The sequence below is a fragment of the Pygocentrus nattereri genome, chromosome 8 (genome assembly GCF_015220715.1).
Source record: "Pygocentrus nattereri isolate fPygNat1 chromosome 8, fPygNat1.pri, whole genome shotgun sequence".
Classification (NCBI taxonomy): domain Eukaryota; kingdom Metazoa; phylum Chordata; class Actinopteri; order Characiformes; family Serrasalmidae; genus Pygocentrus; species Pygocentrus nattereri.
This window is the reverse complement of record NC_051218.1, coordinates 6,982,493-7,007,117: the sequence shown is the minus strand read 5'-3', so window position 1 is coordinate 7,007,117 and position 24,625 is coordinate 6,982,493. Positions and strand designations below refer to the sequence as shown.

General features: G+C 39.7%; 1 protein-coding gene across 1 annotated transcript; it reads left to right on the top strand.

The window, feature by feature from the left end:
• Positions 1–8,934: 8,934 nt before the first annotated feature.
• anpepb (alanyl (membrane) aminopeptidase b) lies at positions 8,935–24,598 on the top strand. The gene is made up of 20 exons (XM_017717251.2): positions 8,935–9,570; positions 10,666–10,808; positions 11,372–11,508; positions 11,679–11,805; positions 13,255–13,409; positions 14,177–14,290; positions 14,463–14,606; positions 15,904–15,969; positions 16,079–16,144; positions 16,259–16,431; positions 18,049–18,125; positions 18,425–18,558; positions 19,891–19,946; positions 20,032–20,179; positions 20,266–20,357; positions 20,932–21,042; positions 21,299–21,466; positions 22,345–22,485; positions 22,569–22,650; positions 24,090–24,598. The coding sequence occupies exons 1-20, from the start codon at positions 8,975–8,977 to the stop codon at positions 24,243–24,245; spliced, it is 2,886 nt and encodes a 961-aa protein (XP_017572740.1). The 5' UTR covers positions 8,935–8,974; the 3' UTR covers positions 24,246–24,598.
• The last annotated feature ends 27 nt before the right edge of the window (positions 24,599–24,625 follow it).

Sequence of the window (24,625 nt, the reverse complement as noted above, 5' to 3'; positions counted from 1 at the left end):
AGCTCTGTGCTTCTTATTGTGTGTGCAGTAAAGCTATTTTTACTGATGCACTCGTGACTTCACCTGTTTATGACTTACATTTACAATTAGCTAAATTTTATATGAAGGTGTAAAGTTCACATTTCATTGCTGGGTGCCAAGCATTTAACTTTTAAATGACAGCTGCCTCTGTTTTTTACGAGCTGGCTGACGTCTGTAGTTCAGCTCAGTTTAGCTTCAGTCAGGTTTTAGCTAAAGGAAATTGGAATAATCTATGCATGTGATTGTATTTAAGTATATAATGTTTAATGCAGTTTTCAAAATGTGCAACTAATAAAATAAGCAATAAGCCACTGGAGGCCATGTGTTACTGGGATGTTATCGCAGTGAAGGGTGTTCGGGCGTGACACAAAGTGAGTAAAACTATGTTAAAATCACTGTAATGCACGGCCTCAGATGGCTTATGGCTTATTACAAACATATGATAAAATACAAATAATACAAAAGTCATTGTTAATAGTAACTGACATAAACAAGTATTCCACCGAGAAATATAGCTTCAATAAAGTCTGGTATTGTTGCCAAGCAACCATGGACCACTGAATAAGTCACCCATCGCTGTATGTTGCAGTCTTTTCATCAACTTTTTAACTTTTTGTTGTAGAATAATGAACATTTGAAATCACTGCACTTTTTAATGCAGAAATTCTCGCTTTATAAGTACTTTTTGGTCACTAAATGACCACTGCAAGTCTTATTTAGCACCAATCCAGCAGCACCCTCTTCTAACACTGGGGCTGAATCCCAGACGGCTCCCTGCTCCCTACATAGTGCACTATTTAGGAGATTACATACTGGATCCTGCAGCCCCACAGAGCAAAATGCTGGTGAAACAAGTTCCGCAATTGCCTTACAGAAAGTTATTAACCGGCATTATTACAGGCATTCGTATCACTTCAGCCACCACAGAAAGGTGGCTCACTTTATCTTTGTCGTAGTTGCCTAGAATGATTGGAGAATGAGTCCTGAGCTGTTGGAGAACCAAACACACAACAAAGATAAATACACTTAATAAAGATATAAATGCTTTGTGAAAGAATTCGTTTACAGCTGTCAGAGAACAGTAACATCAGCTAACGTCTACAGAGTGATAAATCAGTGGAGGTGAAAATAACTATAACCAAAGCGCCTGATTAGCCATGTTAACTGGAGATGCTGAAACAGCTCACTAACAATAAACTAGTTGGGAAAAAGCTGAAGAGGCACACATTCCAACCGGGGGCGCACTGGGTCATCATGATCCATGACACCACTGTAGATGTTTTACAAAAACTCCGGTTCCAGTGAACGAACACCTGCTCTCCACTGAGCTCTCACTCTCTCAGATACCGGAAGAAGATGGAAACTGTTCCACTGAAAGCGGCTGAAGCAGCGACTTTAAAGCACAAACTGCAGGCTAACGTTAGTCGGCAGCGCTGAAACACAGACATAGAGGTTCTTTTACTCCGTATGACAAACTTTATTCCTTTATTAATCACACAAACCCATTTCTCTTCTGCTTATCATCAGCTGACACACCACTGAAACTAAGATGAGGCTGTTTTTGCTTCGAACATATGAGTGAGCTGAACACACGCTATTCATCATCATAGTTGGAAAAGGGCCAGTTGGTAGATGTATGCAAACTGGTTGATTTTTGTGACATCACAAAAACAGCTTATGGACTGTGTGGACTGGGGAGTGAATGGTACACTTTAAACTAACATCGTTTACAAGTGACACCAAACTGGGCCCTTTAAAATGATTTCAGCTCTATTGGTCAGATTACTAGGTGCAGAGTGAGCTGAGAGAACAGACAGCAATCACACTTTATCTGACCATCTCTGAGATCTTATAACTGCATCTTCAGAGATACGAGCCTATCAAAGGTCAGCGGTTATCTGATCAAATGTGCAGAGTCACACTGTCAGGCCCTCGTAAAAGTGTTCACAAAGGCTTCATTATCACCAGCGCTGCACTTTTTCTACTTGCTTTTGAAAGGAGGACAAAAAAAGCGAACCTTTGTTATCAGTGAAGTGGCGCTATAAGAGTTTCGCCGTAAAACAGGAGAAAAGAAAGAAGAAACGAAACATTTACATTGGGTGTTTTCTGGCTATTGTAGCTATAATTCCATATGTGTTATTATGTAGTTCTGATTTCTTTAAGGTTATTGTGTAACACTTCATTTGTGTAGTCAACTTTAGATACTTTTTAGATACTTGATACTTGAAGTAACATTCAATTAAATATGAACTAAGTTGCCCATAATTTTCTTTAACTGTAAACCTGGCTTTAATCCTACCTTAACCTTAACCCAAAACCTAAATCACCCTGGTCCAAATCCTAACCCCAATCACAACACTGTTTATAATCAACAGATTATTTGTTAACAATTGAAACATTTGTAGATAATCTGTAGGGGACTATAGTGGACTATCCAAATAAAGTGAGACCGGTAAAAATAGTAATGAGTAATACAAACACTGCTTCTACTACAAATAATAAAAGGTTTATTTATATACAATCTTTTTTACATAAAAATGCATCTTAACATGCTGAACAATAACATGAAAGCCTGTTTAATCAAAATTAACAGAAAGAAAATTGAAAAATTAAGATTAAAACAATGAAGTATATAAAATACCATTTGAAATAAACATAAAAAAGAATAAAAAAGTAAATATAATAAATAATGCAATAATATATACAGATTTTAATAATATATACAGATTATATATATATATATATATATATATATATATATATATATATATATATATATATATATATATATAAACTCGACATAAACTCATGTTTCTAAAAAGAGTCCTTGCCTTTACTAAAGAACTCCTGAAAAAACATCTTTTTCTTTGTCATCACTGCTGATCTCATTATATTAGACATGCTTATGGTTTCTTGCTGACTTTTGCACTCTTTGTTTCATTGATGTCGATGTAACCCTGTTACTTATTACTTACAGTCCAGTTAAAAAATGACTCAAGAAAGAGCCGCCACCAAAAAAACAAGTGAAGTATCACAATGATTACTGTAATTTGTACTCTGTAACTAACTGTAATTACTCTGTAACTCTGCTGCTAACTTAACTTACTGAGTCTTCCAGTATTCAGTATTCTGTCCACTTCAGTGCTCCGTACACTTCAGTTTTCCATACACTTCAGTATTCCACACACTTCAGTACTCCACACACTTCAGTATTCCACACACTTCAGTACTCCATACACTTCAGTACTGCACACACTTCAGTACTCCATACACTTCAGTACTCCATACACTTCAGTATTCCACACACTTCAGTATTCCATACACTTCAGTACTCCACACACTTCAGTACTCCATACACTTCAGTACTCCATACACTTCAGTATTCCACACACTTCAGTACTCCATACACTTCAGTACTCCATACACTTCAGTATTCCACACACTTCAGTACTCCATACACTTCAGTATTCCGCACACTTCAGTATTCCGTCCACTTCAGTATTCCGCCCACTTCAGTATTCCGCACACTTCAGTACTCCATACACTTCAGTACTCCATACACTTCAGTATTCCATACACTTCAGTACTCCATACACTTCAGTATTCCACACACGTCAGTACTCCATACACTTCAGTATTCCGCACACTTCAGTATTCCGTCCACTTCAGTATTCCGCCCACTTCAGTATTCCGTACACTTCAGTATTCCGTTCCCTTGCAGGTTTTCCTGTCTGTGTAATAAAAAACACTTAATTGACATTTGTAAATGACACATCTGAGACATTGTCATAAATCCTTTTTCCATCAAATCGGTTGGCAAGACCATCAACGGTGGGTTTGGAAATCAAATCTGAGCAAATAGTGACCGACCCGAACATGGCGGGTGGGGAAACCTAGGGATGCGAATGTGAATAGGGTGGGAAAACATTTTAACGTCCAGTTAAAATGCATTTTAGCTCGTTTTAGCTCAATCTTTAACCCTTAAACGAGCATTAAACAGTGGATTATAACCATGAAACACTGTGTTTAATACTGAGCTGTTAATCTGAGTTTACACCGTCAGCTCAGTGACCCTAGCTGACCCCTCTCAGCTGTGCAGCTTCAAACCACCCACTCATTTTACTGGGCTTTTTTCCATGGTCGCCTCATTCATTGCACATATTGCTTATATTAATTCACTTTTATGATCGGTTTAATCAATTAATGTCTATTTTTATGCAATTAGATTTCATAAAACTTTAAATAAAATGCAGGGAAAACAGTGTAGGGAAAACTGCTGCTTCTGTGGGAGCTTGTGTGCGGAATACTGACGGTACAAGCAGACGACACAGATGTTTTTTTCTTACTTCTTTAAAAGTTTTGCCCAAATGTGACCAATCAAAATGCGTCTTGGTTGCAAGCGAATCATTACACCCTGTTTGACTTCGGGTATTTTAAAAGTGCCGTAAAAAAAAACCATCCAGCTAACAGTAAACATTCATAGAGTACATGAACAATTACCTTGAGTTACTTTTATTTAATATCTGCCTTACAGAAAAGTCCAAAGCTAAGATTTCACTGTGTTTACTATACTAACTTTCTATAAAGAGTTTTCCTGTTTGTTATTTCAAAATAGCTAAATAAGAAAATACTGAATGCTGCCCCTGCTGGAAAAAAACGGCACAGACCAGCATTTGAAACACAGCACATCACGGCTGTCGGGAGAAAACCCGTTGATTTGTTGATTTTCAGTTTTTGATGTAATTTTAAAAAGCCTGGGGGCGGCACAGTGGTGTGGTGGGTAGCGCTGGCGCCTCACAGCAAGTATGGCCTGGGTTTGATTCCCTAGTCAAGTGACCAGGGTCCTCTCTGTGTGGAGTTGGCATGTTCTCCCTGTGTCTGCGTGGGTTTCCTCCGGGTTCTTTCCTTCCACAGTCCAAAGACATGCAGTCAGGCTGATTGGACGTGCTGAAGTGCCCCTAGGAGTGAATGTGTATGGCTGTCTGCCCTGTGATGGACTGGCGACCTGTCCAGGGTGCATCCTGCCTTCGGCCTGATGACCGCTTTGAAAGGCTCCAGCACCTCTTGCGACCCAGAAGGAGAAGCGGCTTAGAAAGTGTGTGTGTGTGTGTGTGTGTGTGTGTGTGTGTGTGTGTGTGTGTGTGTGTGTGTGCGTGTGTGTGCGTGTGTGTGAAAAAGCCTGTTGTTCTTTACATTGTGTGTAAATTTCATGATGAAAAGATCTAAAATGACTTGGAAAAAATTCTGGTTCCATTGACTTACATTGAAAGTGAAGGAGGTTTTTTTCCTTCTTCTGTAAAGTTACTGTTTTGGAGATATGAGGTTTTGTTCCGACAACAGCGATATGCTGGTTTTGTTGGTGACTACTGCTGGTCTATGCTGGTTTTTCTAGCAGGGATGGTGGCTATTTAGCTGATGCTATCGAGGCTTTGGAAGTAGAGGTTTAAGAAATTCCGTACTGTAATGAAAACAGCTAGTCTGAACGCTTTATTAGAAATAAATTCCAGTTGCGGTTAGATGACTGTGGTTTGATTATACTACCCTGGCCAGCACAACAAAAATAAGCTTGATTTATCGTGTAAACACTGTTAAGGTTCCAGAATAAGCTGTTTACTCCACTGCAGGTTACATACAGCCCATATGTGGAAACTAAGTTAAAAGAACAGCCCATTTTGAATTCACTGTACTTCTGAAAATAACAGAAACCAACACTTTTACAGATATCCACCTATTCATCCTACACTCGAAAAAGATGGTTCTTTAATGGTTCTTAAGTAAAAGGTATGGTTCTAATTAGAACCGTGAGTTATAGAACCATTTGCATGCTTAAATGGTTCTTTGCATGGCTAAATGTTCTTAAGATTGTTGGAGAATATGTTCTGGTTCTATATGGAACCAAAAAGAGTTCTGAAATTGTTTTGATATCAAGCTGGTTGCAATAGAAGAACCTTTTTGGTGCTATATAGAACCTTTTTTCAAAAAAGTACTATATAGAACACCCTTTACTAAACAACCCTGATAGGACCATTTGTCTAAGAATGTAAGGGATGCAGAGAGATTTGAAAATGGTCATGTACACTGCTAAAAATGGTGCTTCAAGGGTTCTTTAGTAAAGAAAATGGTTCTATATATACTCCAAGAACCCTTTGCATGATTAAAATGTGCATGAATGTGCTGTGGCTGATTCTATATAGGATCTTTTAGAAAGTGGTTCTATAAAACACCCATAAGGGCTCTTATATTGTTGCAAGCTTGATGCTGTAACAATAAAAGAACAATAATTCTGGGTGCTATTTAGAACCGTTTCCAAAGAAATTCTATATCGAACCATCTACAGTGTATTCTCCATCAATCTGAAGAACCATTTAACCATGCAAAGGGTTCTTTGACTGGTTCTATAGTTCTATATAGAACCATTTTCTTTACTAAAGAAAATTTGAAGCATCGTCTTTTTAAGAGTTTAGAAATAAACGATGATGTTGTTACATAAAACTACAGAAATCGCTGGAAAAATGGCTAATTCTCAGGAAAACAGTAAACGTGTTGGAGTAGTGACTGAAAACAGTAACTTTTACCAGCTGTTCCAGGATCTGAGGGTACTGGAAAGAGACATTCTGGCCTTTTTCAGATTGTATTCAAGTTCTGAACGTATAAAACAAAGTTAAAAACACAGAACAGTTCTAAATGTGTATATATATTTAGGCTCATATTTGAATACTAATGTCTCTAAGCCATTTAGAATATTCAACACAAGCCTAAAGAAAAGCAGATCAAACACAGGCACTGCTGTTCATTATCAATACCGCACATCTTTAATCGGTGATGTATAATTTTATACATGCATAAATGATGAAATTATGACACTAATGATCAATGACTGTGGGAGAGACATGAATGAGTGAGTCATTAACCTGATAATAAGATGAAGAAGAATAAAAGTCTGTCCAAATACTAATGATTACCTGGATATATGATTTCAGTCTGACGTCTGTATCTCAGCTATGCAATACTAGATAAGGCCAAAGCTGTTAGATAAAGCTACAATAGCTGTGAAGTTTTTATGGGCTGCGTTTATTTGGGCTGATACTGAGTCACAGTAAAAGCTGATAATTGGTCAGCTGATAACCAGTCACAGGACCCTGGACCATGTGCTGCTGGCCTTTCCTGTTAAAGACGCATAGACAAATTCAAACATGGCTACCACTGTAAAACACAGCTTGGTCTGTTAGTCTATTTTTCAAATTTTCCTCACAATTCAGTGTCTGAGATGTTAACAGAGTGATTCGGTGATAGGAACCAGGCGTCGCCATGTCTACAACACAAATATAGACATTTTATTTACCATCCAGAACCACCGGAGAACCTACATGAGTCTTCTGAGTTTGTATGGAATGTTGATGGAAAATAGTGGAAAACCTGAAATAATAAGTTTTCTTTGCGGACTATTTTGCCTCATAGCACCCTGCATGTATCCCTCCACCATGAATGGATTTTTAAAAATCCAAACATGATTTAGGGCAAAATCTTCTCAAAACTATTGTAAAACAACGTCTCATTTCCTTTAATAACTTTCTGTAAGGGAGGTTTTCACCACTATCACCACCACGGTGAACAGTTCTGACTCTCGAACAGAGAATTTCAAACCAAACCACTCTGAACGACTCTGTGTACCGCTTAACCGTTTAATTATGCAGAAATTTTGAAAAAAAAATATATAGTGTGACTCCCCCTTCATGAATTTAGTATTTATCTAGCCTATAGAGGACCATCAAAATAAAATGTACCCTAAATTCTTGGGGTTTTTTTGTCCAGCTGTATTAAAACATATTTGACCTCCATAATAAAGATGTGACATGTTTTCTGTGAGATTCTTGTTGTTTAATAGACCTGGAAGGAGAACCATTCTCTCCGGCCACGTCTTTGGCACCGCTGCTCGTTGGCATACCCCACTCCAGTGGCAGGCAGCAGGACACAAGCTCTGTGGCATCCTCTCCATTGGTGCGCTGGAGGAGAGGCGGAAGATGATGTTGCTGTGGTGGTCCTTTCTCTTTTTTTTTACCCAATTTTCTCCCTTCCAATTCTACCTGCTACTTAGGACTCCCCCAATCACACAATGCTACCAACGCAGCACAGGCTTCCTCCGAGACCTGTGAAGTTCTACTGCTCGTTTGTTCACCTCCAGTGCTGTTCTTCTTGGTTAGGGCAGCATTTATTTTGGACATGCGAACAAGCATGCTGTGACCTACAGTGTCTAGCTCACTGTGACCCCTAATGATGATCCAGATGTCCTGGTGGCCCTGTGATGCTGACTGTATGGCTGTGGTTAAAGCCAGCCCACAGATCAGTTCTGTCAGCACCTCCACCCACACAGGCTCTGGTGACTGAAATAACTCCTCTACAGTTGAATGAAATCAGCTTGTATGATCAACAGAAATGCATTGAACATTAGAACGGGAAGCTCTTGAGCAGCCGCCCCTGAGCCTAGAGTCACCATGCCTAATGCCATTGGGCGTGGAGCAGTGGAGCAATGTTTTTTGGAGTGTTCAGCACCTTTGGGATGAGTTGGAGTGACCTAGACCTGACCATCCAGCATCAGTACCTGACCTCACTAATGATCAGTCAAATCCTTGTAGCAATGTTCAACATCTAATGTACAGCCTTTGCAGAAGAGTAGAGGTTGTTGCTGCAGCACAGCAGGACAAAGTCACTATTAATACCTTTCATTTCAGAAGAAACGGGTGTCTACAAACTTTTGGACAGTAGTGTAGCTCCTCTACTCTGTCCTACAGAGTGGGTGAGAGAGCGCCAGCTGCCCTCTGGAACTGGAGTCAGTCTGTTGTAATGGATGAGTTATTAAAGTTGGTGGGTGGAGAATCAGCACTGGGCCTGAATAAAACCTGGGCAGATACCTTCTCCAGCTGCTCACACTGTAACTGTCCAGTCAGTCTTCAGCATGGCGAAAGGTTTCTACATCAGCAAGACTGTTGGGGTGGTTGGAATCGTGGTGGGAGCTGCAGCAGTGGCCACTATCATCGCTCTGTCTGTGGTCTACTCTCAGGAGAAAGCCAAAAACAATGAGGTGAAACCAACTGAAGGAACGACCACGACAACAACCACTACAACAGCTGCACCAACAACTGCACCATCCAATGAGCCATGGGACAGCTACCGTCTCCCTGATACTCTTCTTCCAGACACCTACGATGTCACGTTGTGGCCACGGCTCAAACCTGACAACCGCGGCATCTACATCTTCACTGGAAACTCCAGCGTGGTCTTCAGGTGCGTGAAGGAAACCGACCTGATTCTCATTCACTCCAACAAGCTGAACCTGACTGCAGCCCCCACTCTAACCGCGCTCGGCAGCACACCTGCACCAACCATAAAGACCCACTGGATGCAGGTGACCACTCAGTATCTTGTAATTCAGCTAAACGACAAGTTGAAGGTGGGGGAATCCTACGAGCTCTTCACCAAGTTCTTGGGAGAGCTCGCTGATGACCTGGGAGGATTTTACAGGAGTGTATACACGGAGAACGGACAGGAGAAGTAAGTTTTACAGCTGTTAAATATTAACTCTTAAATATTAAGGGTCCTAAATGGCCTATGTAGCTTTGAAAAGGTTCTTCACTCACAGATACAGTAATGTGTCCTTAAAGAATAAATGTGAGGACCAGTTTGTGAACCCATGCCTTAAAGGACCATCCACTGAAAGGTTCTTGTACCTTGTATCTCTATTTTTTCAATAGCTGTCATTTTTTCAACAGCTTTATAGTGAATGAACCATTGGAAAAGTCCAAAATTACTTGCAATAAAATCTTGTAAATTCCTGTACACTTACCATTTTGGAGATACAAGTATATACAGTTGTATGCAAAAGTTTGCGCACCCATGGTCAAATTCTAAAACAATACAAAATGATCACATTAAGATTCCCTTATTAGTCCCACAACGGGGAAATTTCACCTCTGCATTTAACCCATCTGTGAAGTGAAACACCACATACACTCTAGTGAGCACACACACACACAAACACACTAGGGGGCAGTGAGCACACTTCCCCAGAGCGGTGGGCAGCCCAATCCGCAGCACCCGGGGAGCAGTTGGGGGTTAGGTGTCTTGCTGAAGGACACCTCAGTCATGTGCTGTCAGCTCTGGGGATCGAACCGGCGACCTTCCGGTCACAAGGCTGGATCCCTAACCTCCAGCCCATGACTGCCCCCAATGCAGTTTGTGCACAAATTATGGGACATTTTATTTTGTATGTTTTATTTTTTTTCTTCCAATATGTAAAACTCAGCAAATACATAGAAATTGCACAGCAAAATTTGCTGATGATTGCCATATTTAAGTTCCCTGTAGAGGGTGTGTTAACTTATCTTCACTTAGAAAATCAACAACAACATGTAACTTGACCTGGGACACCCAAACCTTTGCTCACAACTGCATATGTTTTTTGGGTGATATAGAAACTGTGTAGTTTTCAGTTTTCAGGTCAAAGCAGAGATTACTAGCAGTTCTCATAACATTAGGATCAATCATAAAGCATTAGCCAGACTGACCAGTGCTAAGTGTATTGCTGAGCTGTAAAAGAGAGTCTGCAGGATCCCAACATCAAATTCTGATTTGACTTCATTCGTTTAGAATGTTGGCCACGACTCAGATGCAGCCGACCGATGCCAGAAAGGCCTTCCCCTGTTTCGATGAACCAGCCATGAAAGCTTACTTCAACATCACACTGCTGCACGATCCGGAAACCACAGCCCTCTCCAACGGCAGAGACATCGGTGATCACTCATGTTTTATAACACGCAGTATTATTACAGCTTATAACAGTGCAGTTATTACAGCAATAACTCCTGATGAGCAATACATGACAAACAGACAGACAGTGCTGACGCAGGAAAGGCAAAACTTTCTAATGCAGCTTGCCTCACATCATTATGTGCACCTAAAGGGCTCATGTGATGGAAAGGCAATAAAAACAGAGCTCATTTACATATGTCAGTCTTAAAGGCACTCTAAAAGATACTTCTAAAAGATAGAGGTTTGAAAATGGTCACGTAAAAATGAATGATGATGTTGGAAAAATAAAATACATGAAAAAATGTAGGATATGAGCCGTTTGCATTTTATGAAAGTGTCTTATTCCAATAACACATATGTTCCATAACATATGTTTCACGTATCATTTCTTATCATTTCTAAGACACTTTCATTGGATAAAATGACTTTAAACAAGTAAAATGAAATTGAAATGGAAATTATGGCTGTTTTTGGTTACATAACTGGGTCTAGAGTATGGCCTATTTCTTTTAGACACCTTCCAATGCCTTTTTCTCCATTTCAGAGACTGTTGACGTCACGGTAGATGGCACTACTCTGAAGAAAACAACATTCGAACAAACCAGGAAAATGTCCACGTACTTGCTGGCGTTCATCGTCAGTGAATTTGAATCCATTAATGCAATAGCAGATGATGTTATGGTAATTATCTCTCTGTGAAAATCCACATCTGCATATTCTTTACGTTTTTTTGCCATACACTGCTTCACTGCTCCATTTACACACTCCACAGGGCACTTTAAGCTGTATTTCATGTATGACAGGCTGTATATACCTACATTAATAAAGCCTGTCCTTCTCTCCAACCCCAGATCCGTGTCTTTGCCCGTAAAGACGCCATCGCCGCAGGTCAGGGAGAATATGCGCTCAACATCACTGGACCAATGCTGAAATTCTTCGAGGAGTACTACAATTCTTCATACCCTCTCCCCAAATCAGGTGAGAAGCACACAGTGACAAGAACTGGAGTAAAAAAGGACCTTTCTTTATTCAACATTGCACGACTGCACAATTTTCCCCATGTCACCTAAATGTAGTCGATCGGCCAAGAGCCGTCTGCTAACTGCATGCCTAGATCATTGCCTCAAACCATGTGGAGCTTGAAGTTGCATGAGTCAAAATTGAAGACACATGGAGTGCTAGCCATCAAGGAGGTCAATGTAAACGCAGATGGGCTCCTCACTCAGCCCTGCAGTTTTAAAATGGACATGATACGCCTGTGCTAAAATAAATAAACAAACCTGCTAAAAGTGTAACTTCTCTAATTCTCTAATGGACTTAGAGAATGGATTATGTGGTTATGGTAGGCATGAAAAACCATAAACTATTAAACCATCAAAAGTTTGTTTTCCCGGTGTTGTCCAATAGTCATTGATGGTATATAATGTTTTTCTAATGGGTTGACATCACAGTATAAATTCCAACAGCTGTTTAACAGCTGTTCTGGGACTGCTTTCAGTTTTATATTGGTAACCATTAAGCCAACTTCCTTTGGAAAGTAAAATGATCAGGTTTTAGTATTAATGGTTCTAATAGTTTTTTACAGCAGTGAGCGCAATGCTAGTCGAGAGCTTGTAGAGATGAGAATTCCCACTCTCTGCAATGTCTTCCGGGTTGTTCAAACACTAGATGGCTCTCCCAAGTGAGTCCAAAATGAATGGGTTGATATGGAACATTGGAGCAAAATCATAGTCTATAAACGCTGAAATATTTTTAATGTAAAAAAAGTTCATTAATTTCCTGAACAGCATAAAACATTTTAACATCGCTGTTATGTTTTTAAGAGCTTTTAAACTGGAGTTTTAGGAGTTTGAAATGGTGCCTCATGTACATTCATGATGTCAGTGAGTGCAAACAGCCAATGAGCTGCTTTGCTCGCCAAACAATCATCACGTTCCAGCAGTAAAGCCCGCCTCCTGCTGCCCAAAACCCGTTTGCTGTAGAAAAAGGAAATATATAGTTAAGATTTCTTTATTTTTTAGTGAAATTCATCCTTCTACTGTCTAAAATTAAAGGAAAATTCTGTACGTGTCATTAGAAACTATTTTAATTTCTTGTTTTTAGCTGTTGAGCTCCCTCGCTGGCACCCTCGCTGTTCAGCAGTCCTGTTTATGATATAACAAGGGAAATAGGAAGCGGCCAGGCTCCTCATAAACCAGCTCTGTTTCAGCCTCTATTACTTACTTATGTTAACTACATTAGCCTCGTAGCTCCAGTGATAAAGCTAAAGAAACAAATTTCAGAGACCAAATGTTTTAGCTGGTTGACTATATAGGAAAATTACTAATAATCTTTACGTATCCTGTGGTTTTACTGTACATAACATTTCCTCTGAGTTAGCATCTATAATTTAGCATGCTAAATTCATTGGCTTCTCTAACTGTGTAGATCAGATTGCTCTGCCGGACTTTAACGCTGGAGCCATGGAGAACTGGGGGCTGATCACCTACAGAGAGACAGCTCTGCTCTACGACCCGGCGGTGTCCTCCAACGGGAATAAGGAGAGAATCGCCACCATCATCTCTCACGAGCTCGCTCACATGGTACGGCCCATATAACAGAAAAGTGCACGTGTTTACATGTGATCACACCTTTTTGTTACATGCAATTACACATTTACTCACTAATAATTAAGTTAAGGTATATTTAATATTTTTTGTCATTGCTATTTTTGGCATTTTTAAACATTTTTCAGTTTCAAATCTCTGGTTACTCTTTGCATTGTGTTAAAATGACATGATTAATGGGTTAATAGAAATAGACCAAAATGACTTGGAAAAAAATGACTTACATCGACTTTCATTACATTTTAAGAATTAAAAATCTATGTTTTTCCATTGCCAAGTTGCCATTTTGGAGATATGAAGTTTTGTTCTGATGGTATTCATATGGGCACGTATTTTATATACATGTAATATACTAAGCATATATTTTGAAACATCACATATACAGCAAATATACTGCATATCACTGCTGTGAGAACAAAAAACAACCAATCTCCAAACTGGTAACTTTACAGGAGAAGGAAAAAACATATTTCGCTTTCAATGTAAGTCAATGGCACTAGAATTTTCTCCAAGTCATTTTGGGCTGTTTCTGTTGGTCCGTCCTTCATGAAATTTACATACAATGTAAAGAACACCAGGTATTTTCAAATGGAGATGGAGATACAAAGTTTTATTCCAACAACAGAAACATGCATTTTAAACACATTTTATAAGTGTATATATTTTCATATCTTCAGTTTCCTTTAGTGGTCAAATTCAGGCATTTTGCTGTATTTATTAAGAATGTTCTCTCTCTCTTACAGTGGTTTGGTAACCTGGTAACTATTAGATGGTGGAACGATCTGTGGCTGAATGAAGGCTTTGCCTCTTATGTTGAATATCTTGGAGCTGACAGCGCTGAGCCCACATGGAATATTGTAAGTGCTAAGTGCTAAATCCTAAAGCTAATGTTAATAATTGCACAGTGTGTGATAGCAGACACTCATCTCTTCCATCCATTCTTCCTCAGTCATGGTCAGATTTTACTGTAACTTTGCCAGATACAGCTCAGTGTGGTTTGATGGTTGAATCATTTGCGCTGTCCCACAGAAAGACCTGATCGTGCTGGCAGATGTCCACCGAGTGTTCGCCATAGACGCTCTGGCCTCTTCCCACCCTCTCTCCTCTAAGGAAGAGGACGTGGTGAGACCTGAGCAGATCAGTGAGGTGTTTGATGCCATCTCCTACAGCAAGGTGGGTTTAACACAGTTAATGCGGAAGTGAATGCTCAGTTTGAGTGGTGTTGGAAAATGGTAAAGACTGATGCGTACGTTGTGCTCGGACGACCAAAGTCAGATTTACTGCTGATAAACTCAGACGATAGTAGATGAGTTTACGACATGTGACATATAACACAACCTTTTAGCTTTTACATGGGTGTAAAACATCAAACTTGCGGTGACGGTGAATATGCTGCCTTATGCTGGTCTGTTGCTGGTTTAGTTGGTCATGCTGCTTGATCAGGATACCAGCATCCAGAACACAACATATGTGTGTGGCGGTGTAGAGTAGAAGTCTGAACTCCTCCGGATTCCCGCATGACCTGCCACAATATCTTGCAGGATAAATTTTCAGAGTGTTGTTGGCTGGAGTGGGCGGGAAACCAGCCCACTGCAGACGGGAGCGGGACGAAACGCAAATGCAGAGAAATCCCTCAAATTAATGAACAGCCTAATAATGTAGAAGGATCTACACTAAATCATATTCTATATATATATATATATATAAACAAAATAAAATGATAACAGTAAAACAGTTAAAATGAATGAAGTCATTGTAAAGAGATGGTATCCTGGCAAACAAAATGATCTTATACATCCAATATTTCTCATTTTGAGATTGTTGAAACCCTATTTTAAGATTATTTTCCTTATTTCTCTACGTTTTTACCTGATTAAGAGAATTTTAATTAAGTCAGATTGTCTCACTATTTTGGCAGATAAGTAAAAACGTTTGAAAATCGTCTGCCAATATAGTGAGACACTTTTAATTGACAAAATGAATTAAAGCAAGTAAAAAAAATCATTTGAAATAAGTGAAATAATCTTGAATTAAGGTTACAACAATCTCATAATGAGAAGTATTAGATGTATAAACCAGGTTTAAGATAATTTCGCTTACCAAGTAGTTTTGTTGCAGCATGTGGAGATTTGCATAGCTATGCGGCATCGTATTAGGGTAAAAATGAAAATTTATTGAACTTTGAGATCATGTTATGATGATTGTCAAACATGCAGCCAACGAAATAGATCTATTCAGCTTTCTGTCACTGTAAAATATAAAAAACCGTGTAGTCTTTATTTCAGGTCGGCTTTAATCATAAAATAACACGTTCAAAACGTGGGTTTAGGGTGTCTGTTTAAGTTCCTCTGATGTGTGGTTGGCCACACTGATCGTGATAGGATCACCCAGATGTATTTTAATGCCTGGTGTGAAAGAGACCCATCTTGTACTCTACATGTGAAGTTATGTGTGTGATTTTGACCTCCAGGGGGCGTCTGTGTTGAGAATGCTCTCGGACTTCCTGACTGAACCTGTCTTTGTCCGAGGACTCAGTGTAGGTTCCATTTTTCTTTCAGTCACTACCCTCACCTTTTATCCACACCATATAAAAACATACCTGATTGTTTTATACTCAAATCGTATTTGTACTTTTTCCCCCTCAGAGCTACCTGAACCACTTCCAGTTCAGCAACACAGTGTACACAGACCTTTGGGACCATCTCCAAATTGTGAGTAATTCTATCTCTGTTCATCTTTAGAACAAGAAGTAGTGCTGTCAGTCATCAACACAGCACAATACATTAGCAAAAATGACTCATATTGTGCGGTTTAAACTACTTTAGGCTGTAGACCAAACCAGCACCGACCTTCCCATGAGTATCAGTGCCATCATGGACCGCTGGGTTCTTCAGATGGGTTTCCCAGTGGTCACCATCAACACTGCTACTGGCCATCTGTCCCAGGAACACTTCCTCCTGGACCCTGAATCTAACGTGACTACACCATCTCAGTTCAAGTAGGTCTAACTGACCGCAGCCTGTTACAACTTTATACACACTCACTGGCCACTTTATTAGAAACACCAACCCTATAGATCCACTATATCAGTGTACAGTTACAGACTGTAGTTCATAAATTGCTGCACAGTTTATCAGCCCCCATTCATCATCGGTCAGTTTCTGACCACAGGACCACAGCTGATCAGACGCTATTTGGGTGGTGTACAATTCTCAGTGTCACTGCAAGGTTTGGAGTTGCTCACTGCCTAAAAAATCCAGCCATGAGTGGCTATGTAGTCTAAATTATGCCGATAGTCAGTTGAATCTGCCTTTGTGGATTTATTCAAGACAGCAGGAGAAACAATAAGTGAGGATTGAGAATGTATATAAGACAGATTGACAGAAGATAAATGATAAACTGCTTTAACTTTTTCCCCTGAATTTTTTCAATGCTGCTCCTCCTTTCCTCCTACCTTGGAGAAGCCCATCTGGCAAACAGGGAATTTGAGTTTGAGGCTGCTGGGACACAAACTGTACATCAACAGTCTCTAACTGTACACCAGCAAGCTGGAGCTACAAAAGAAGGGTCTCTGATAAAGTGGCGAAGGAGTAGGGGTGGGGGAAAAAATCAATTCTTAGATGCATCGCGATGCGGACGCGGACGATTCTGAATCGATTCATAAATGTCAAAAATCCATTTTATAAATGTTTAATTTATCACATAAAGTTGATGGAACGCAAAGGGCGGAAGTTGCTTCTCATTTGCTGGCTTCTCGTCCAAATTTTCCCATTCCACCTTAAATGTAACTGCTGCACCATTTCATGTGGAACAGGAAAAATCGAAAGAGACGTGACTTCATGTTCGCAACATTTTAGTGTTTGACAGTCTCTCATTGCAGATTTAACGTTCCAGGAATCTGCGCTGCTTATAAATGAGAATAGGTCAATTCGTCTCTAATGTTCGTCCTAAATCTCTGCCTTTTTGTAGCTGCTAGCCAGACGGGACTTTGCTGCTATGCGACCTGCAGTCTGAACACCAGTTCTCAGTCGTTGAGAACGAGGGCTTTCACGCTATGTTGCACACTTTGGAGCTGAGATTCAGCGTCCAGTCTTGAAGATATTTCAATGACACAGTGACGTCTGACTCTACAATGAGACCAAAACCGAAGTTATAAAAGCACTTAAGAAAACGGGCAGGATGGCTGTAACGTGCTGGACGTCCACTACCACAGGATCTTATTTCCACAGCGCATTTTATCACAGATGAGTGGCAGCAGCGTCTCATGTGCTCCAAACAAGAGCAGTGAATGAGAGCCTTCCAGTTCACTCACCACATCACTTCCATTTGACTTATTAATAAAAGATATCGGAAGTTAATTCATTATAAATACTTTGCTTTAAAACTACCAAGTCCTGACAACAGAAATCCTGTTGCATCGATAATCGTTTTATAATTGCATCACGGCCTCTGAATCGTAATGGTATCGAATCGTGAGGTGCCTAAAGATTCCCACCCCTACCAGGGATTGTATGTTTTTACCATTATCATTTACAATGTAGTGATTATACAAAACACAACATGTAGAGCCTGAAAATATCTATAAACTCTAACAGAGCACCTGTTTATATTTTAGCTATGAGTGGATTGTGCCTATTCGGTGGATGAAGAACACAGGGGAGCAGCCTTTATACTGGCTGCAGGCAAAACAAGGTAAGAAACCGAGCTTTAACAAGCGTCATCACAGGGAAACAGCCAAAAACATGCAAAGCCACAGGATTTAAATCCCCTTTGGCATTTAGAGTTTATACGGTTTATACAGTTTATGCATTTGCCCTTTGTACATAGTATGTTGTTATATGTTTACTGTTATTTACCCTGAGAGCTCTATATTTTCACATAGTAATAATGTGTTTCTCATTCTGATTTTTCTGATTCTGGTTGTTGAAGCCAACATTTACCACTGAGTAATAAGATGAAGGAATGTCCTAAATCTCTATCTGTATGTTTAGTTGATGATCCAGCATTTAGAGTCACTGGGAATGACTGGATCGTGGCCAACCTCAACGTGTTAGGATACTACAGAGTGAACTACGACATGGACAACTGGGAACGACTCCTGTCCACGCTCCAGACATCTCATGAGGTTTGTATAACTGCCTAAAACAACCTGAATTATTCCCAACGTGAAATTGTATGTGAAACACAAACAAGATATAAATATGTTTTGGATGCCAAAGTTAATTAAGACCCCTCTCCATTTGGCTTGCCAGCTTCGTGCTTTAGAATGATGGCTTATTTAGAACGTGGGAGTTTGGTGGAAATTATAGCTTTTAGTGGGGAGTGTTGGTATTTGGTGATAATAACATTGTTTGTTAGGGAATGTTGGTGTTTCCTGTCGAATAGTGGTGTTTGGTCCAAAATTATATTAGGGTGTTGATTGAAAATGTGGACAATCGGTGGAGAATGATGGTGTTTCGTTGAGAATGTCAGTGTTTTATGGAGAGTATTTGCGTTTGGTGGAGAATATTGGTGTTTGGTAGAAAATTGCGGTGTCTGATGGACAATGTTGGTGTTTGGTTGAGAATACAGATGTTTGGTAGAAGATCATGCTGCTTGGTGGAGAATGTGGGCATTTGGTGGAAAATTCTGGTGGAGAATGTTGGTAGAAAATGTTAGCATTTGGTAGAAAATGTTTGTAGAAAATTGCAGTGTTTGAGAATATGGACGTTTCATGGAGAATATTAGTGTTTGGTAGAAAACTTAAGGTGTTTGGTGGAGAACATTGGTTTTGGTAGACAACTTATGGTGTTTGGTGAAGAATGCAGGTGGAGAATATTGGTGTTTGTTGGAGAATGCAGGTGCCTGTTGGAAAATGTTGTGTTTAGGGTGAATGATGAGGTTTGGTGGAGAATATTGGTGTTTGGTAGAAAATTATGGTGTTTGCTGAAGAATATTGGTGTTTGGTAGAAAATAATGGTGATTGTTAGAGAATATGGGTATTTAGTGTAGAATATTGGTGTTTGGTCCAAAATTATGGTGTTTGGTGAATGTTAGGTGGAAAATTATAGCATTTGGTGGAGAATGATGAGGTTTGATGGAGAACATGGGTGTTTGGTGGAGAATGCTGGTGTTTGGTGTATGATGTTGGTATTTGGTGGGGAATGCTGGTGTTTGGTGGAGAATGCTGGTATTTGGTGGAAAATGCTGGTGCTTGGTGGAGAATGCTGGTGTTTGGTGTATGATGCTGGTGTTTGGTGTATGACGCTGGTGTTTGATGGAGAATGCTGGTATTTGGTGGAAAATGCTGGTGCTTGGTGGAGAATGCTGGTGTTTGGTGTATGATGCTGGTGCTTGGTGTATGATGCTGGTGTTTGATGGAGAATGCTGGACACACTGACTGAATAGAAACTCATTGCTGCCTAAATTTAGGATTAAAGATTGTTAGTATTTACAAAAAAAACCTTGTGCCTTTCAGAGCATTCCACTTCTTAACCGGGTCCAGCTCATCGATGATGCGTTCAATCTTGCGAGGTGAGATTTTAAAGGCAGTTCAAAAGAAAAAAGATTCATTCATATCTTTATCAATGGGTCTGAAATGCATCTTCGGTGTTAACAGGGCAAAAATCATTCCGACCACACTGGCTCTGAGGACCACACAGTATCTTTCCACAGAAAGAGAATACATGCCCTGGAAGTCTGCGCTCGACAACTTGGATTATTACTACCTCATGTTTGACCGCAGTGAGGTTTATGGCTACCTGCAGGTCAGCTTTAACACCACTGTCTATCACACATTGTCAAAAAACATGTCAAGACTATGTGCTCTAAAAGGATGTGTTTTGTCCTTTAGGCTTATATTAGGCAACAGGTGGAACCACTTTTCGACCATTTCAAGAAACTGACCGGCAACTGGACAGATGTCCCTGAAGGCCACTATGACCAGTAAGTCTTAAATCTTGAGTGAAACACATTTAATTGTCTGTCAGTGTGGCTTTAGGTTTGGCAAAATATTTGGAGCCCTACCATCCCAACCTACCCCAGATGTAGTTGATCAGCCGAAATCATGTTTGTCTGAAGTTTATTTCTTTGTTTGTTTTAACACTGTTGCTATGAGGCTAATGCAGCTAAAAGGCAATGGAAGTTCATATCTGACCAATTAGCATGATGCTAACTGCATGCCTCAAAGCGTGTGGTGGTGCTCAGTATCTCTAACAGATTTGATTATGTGGTTTCTGATACTGTGCGACTCACTGTTATTAGTAAACACGGAGTAAAGCACTTCAAGTGACCGTTACTGTTTTAGCAATGTTACTGACCAGCATGATTTGAGCACATGAGCACCATGCTAATCGTTGGAATATAAGCTTTCATTATTTGTTAGCTACATTAACCTTATAGCTCCAGTGCTAAACCTAAAGAAGCGAATCTCAGATACCAAACATGTCCTGGGTGATTGACTTTAGCAGAACTATCACGTTAACCTCCAGCACACTCAGGAATGTCTCTGCCTCTGCAGATATAACCAGGTGAATGCCATCCGCATGGCCTGTAGCAGCGGACTGGAGGAGTGCACTACTCTGGTTAGCGGTTGGTTTCAGCAGTGGATAGACAACCCCAGCGTCAACCCGTGAGTTTCAGTTAGACTGTCATAAAGGGTAAAATGAGCCCATATATCTAGTATATATACTCTAAAACCAGTATACACTCTAAAAAAAGTATATATACTCTTAAATCCCATTCAACATAATTCAGAACTGACTCTAAATGTAGGTATCATGATATAAACTGAATCTGTTCTACAGTTTCTCATTGGGCTGACTGTTTTTATTATTTACAGTTATGTATATGAGTTGATTATTGAATAGCTCTGGTCTCTCTGTCAGGATCCAACCAAATCTGAGGGCCACAGTGTATTGCACGGCCATTGCTGCGGGTGGCGCTAAAGAGTGGGACTTTGCCTGGGGGATGTTCCAGAATGCCACCATCGCCATTGAAGCTGATAAGCTGCGGGCTGCATTGACCTGCACTACCATACCGTGGCTGCTGAACCGGTGAGCTGACAGTACAATGAAAATCTATCTATCTATCTATCTATATACAAAATAGCATCATGGCTGTGGTTTGGTCACTGTACGTCATCACATCGTGATGTTATTGGTGATAACACACTCCTCCAGTGTTCTATTGCTTTAATACAACAGTTAAATAAATACAGTAAGAAATGAATAAACTGGCCAGGTAACGCGGCGTTTAATATTTTTTAATGTTCAGTTAAAACATTATAGTTCTTTAACAAGCAGTATGTTGCTACGTCAGAGTAACGAGCTCCACCCACTCGCTGCACAGCTGGCAGTTTGTTCTCCAGCTCCACACAAACCAACTAACAGTTTGGGAATTTAGTATCGTCTCATCTTCAGAGTCGGACCAAATCGGCTGTTGGTCAAATGTGATCTTAACAGTGTCCGTTTTCTGTTTCTGGCAAAGTAAGAAGTGAAAACATTCAAATGCCCTGAGCGTCTCCTACAGCGGTCAAAGTAGTTGCTTAGCAACAGCGTCTTAGCAGAGTTGTACAGTGTTTGTGAAAAAAAAACTTCTGTTATGGTGAAATAAGAACGGCTCTGAACCAATCAGCTCGCATAGCCGGAACTAACTATTGTATAAATTGGGGTTATTTATAGGACACATTATTATGTCAAGTGGTCCCAAACTTTTAAACATGTGCATCCAATTAAAAATCTATTAAATTCAGCTGAACTTTCCCAAATCCTAAACCTCTAACCCTAACTTCAACCTTTAACAGTGAGACACACTGAGGACAGCTCAACTGTAACACTGAATGAACATTAGATCACAGAAACGTCCTCTCTGCTGTTTACTGGATGTTACGCTGGTGTGCGTGTGATTCGATCGTGCTGTGCTTTTGTTCCAGCTATCTGGAATTCACGTTGGATCCAAATCTTATCCGGAGGCAGGACGCCACCAACACTATCATCTCCATCGCGAGCAATGTAGTGGGGCAGCCTCTGGCATGGGACTTCATAAGAGCTAACTGGGCCTACATCTTCACACAGTGAGTCCGACTCTGTTTACATGCAGTCACGTTTATTTCTCAGCTCTAATATCATCTGCTCTAATGCCTGTGTTCGTCTGCAGGTACGGCGGCGGATCGTTCTCTTTCTCCAACCTGATCAACGGCATCACCAAACGCTTCTCCACTGAATTTGAACTCAAACAGGTATGAGCTTCATGCAACCTCAGCATTTATGTCTTCAAACGGTTCAAAGAATATGTCTGGACTAGTGAAATTGTCTTAAATCTAGACAATATATCTAATAATTCTCATTTTGAGGAGCTTATAAACTTATCACAAGATTATTTAACTCATTTCTACACATCTTATGTCTGTGATTTTTAAGTGAAAATAAGTTCATTGCAAATTGGTGTCTTGGCAAGTGAAATTATGGGAAATACAGTTGATATTATTCATATTTCTCCTGTTGAGATTGTTAAGTTTATTGTAAGATTGTTTACATGTGCTTGAAATTAGCAAGATTATCTGCCAGACTGTTTTACTTGAATTACGTTTACTTAAAGCAGGTAAAAATGTCTAGAAATAAGTTTTATGATTTTACAGTATTCCTACAACGTTCTCAAAATCTGAAATATTAGATACATTGACTAGATTTAGGATATTTTCACTTACTAAGATGCTATTTTTGCAGTGTTAACATGTCCCTTACAGAGATCACCATTAAATATGGCATTTTCCTGCAAATTGATGTGTACAATTTCTGTGTTTGTTTCTGTGTTTGTAAACATATTGGGAAAAAACATAAAGTAGGTGTGGGTAGCTGGCAGGTTGGTGTTATTATAGGGATGACCAGCAGTGTGGTCATCCACGAACAAGGACAAAACAAGTAAAAAAAAAAAAAAAAAAAAGTAAATACAGACCCAAAATGATTGAAAAGCTACATAATATACCAGCCAAATTTTGGACCCTGATTAGAATGATATTTTTCAGAATCACCAGCTTTATTTCCCTAATGAGCCATGTTTGAAAGAAGATTTGTGAGGGTGAAGAACCTTTTAAAGGCTTAAGAACCTTCACATAGCATGATTCTTTACCAATTTAACAGTTCTTCCAAGAACATCGACATTATGTGGAGGTTCCTTCGATTTTCAGGTTCTTCACTTTCATACTTTTCCCCTCAAATGTGTAAAACAGTGAAAATGAGGAAGATCGAAAGCTGTTCAGAAGTCCTTGATTGTCTGGATCAGATGCATAAGTGTTAAGTAAGAGGAGGAGCAGCATGTTAGATACAGACTGGAACTACACTGTGCAGGACAATTGGTGACCACTGGTATAGATAGTGAATCCCAAATGGCTCATTGCTCCCTCTACAGTGCACTGCATAGGTCAGGAATCTATAGCTTCTACACCCCAATAGTCCTCTAAATGTTAGATACGGAGTCATGCAGCTTATAGCTGGATATAATTGGCTTTCTGTTGTAAATGCAAAGTGATATTTGGGTGTAGAAGCCGTTATTTGATTACCTACATACTGCATTACATAGGGAGCCATTTGAGCTTCAGACAGAGACAAGCGTGACTGCCTGACAGATGCTGCAGAGTGCGTCTAACCCATGTGATCTTCCCCTCATTTGTTGTTCCAGCTGGAGCAGTTCAGGGATGATAACAGTGAAGTGGGTTTTGGCTCTGGCACCCTGGCCATCCAACAGTCCATCGAGAGAACGAACGCCAACATGAAGTGGCTTGCGCAGAACAAGGCTGCCGTGATGGAATGGCTGAAAGGAGCAATCACTCCGTAACTGGACAAATAACCGCTCAGTGAAGGAGAGTTAAGAGTTCTGGGATGATGTATTTTATATTTAAGGGCTGCCTTTAAGACAAATGCACTTATTTATTTACCACAGTGTTCTACGTTTTAATGCATCTCAGAATTCTCTTCCTTTGACCCAAATATTGTATATAATTTGTTCTACTTTTGCAAAATGTACCGAAAAATTGACCAATTTTTTCACCACATGAACTTTTCAAATAATTATTTTTACTAATTTATATTTTTGCAATTTTTATAAAATGGTGCAAAAAATTACCTTTTCATTTTTTATGACTGTAGCTTTTGGCTTTGTGAGAGAAAATAAACTTGAATTTTCTTGAATATTTTGGTATTTGATTCTTGTATTAG

Excerpts from the sequence above, each read along its gene's own strand:
- anpepb (XM_017717251.2), top strand. The coding sequence starts at position 8,975 with ATGGCGAAAGGTTTCTACATCAGCAAGACTGTTGGGGTGGTTGGAATC. Across the intron at positions 11,509-11,678 it reads CAATAGCAGATGATGTTATG|ATCCGTGTCTTTGCCCGTAA; the intron begins GTAATTATCTCT and ends CTCCAACCCCAG. Across the intron at positions 18,559-19,890 it reads CGCTCCAGACATCTCATGAG|AGCATTCCACTTCTTAACCG; the intron begins GTTTGTATAACT and ends TGTGCCTTTCAG.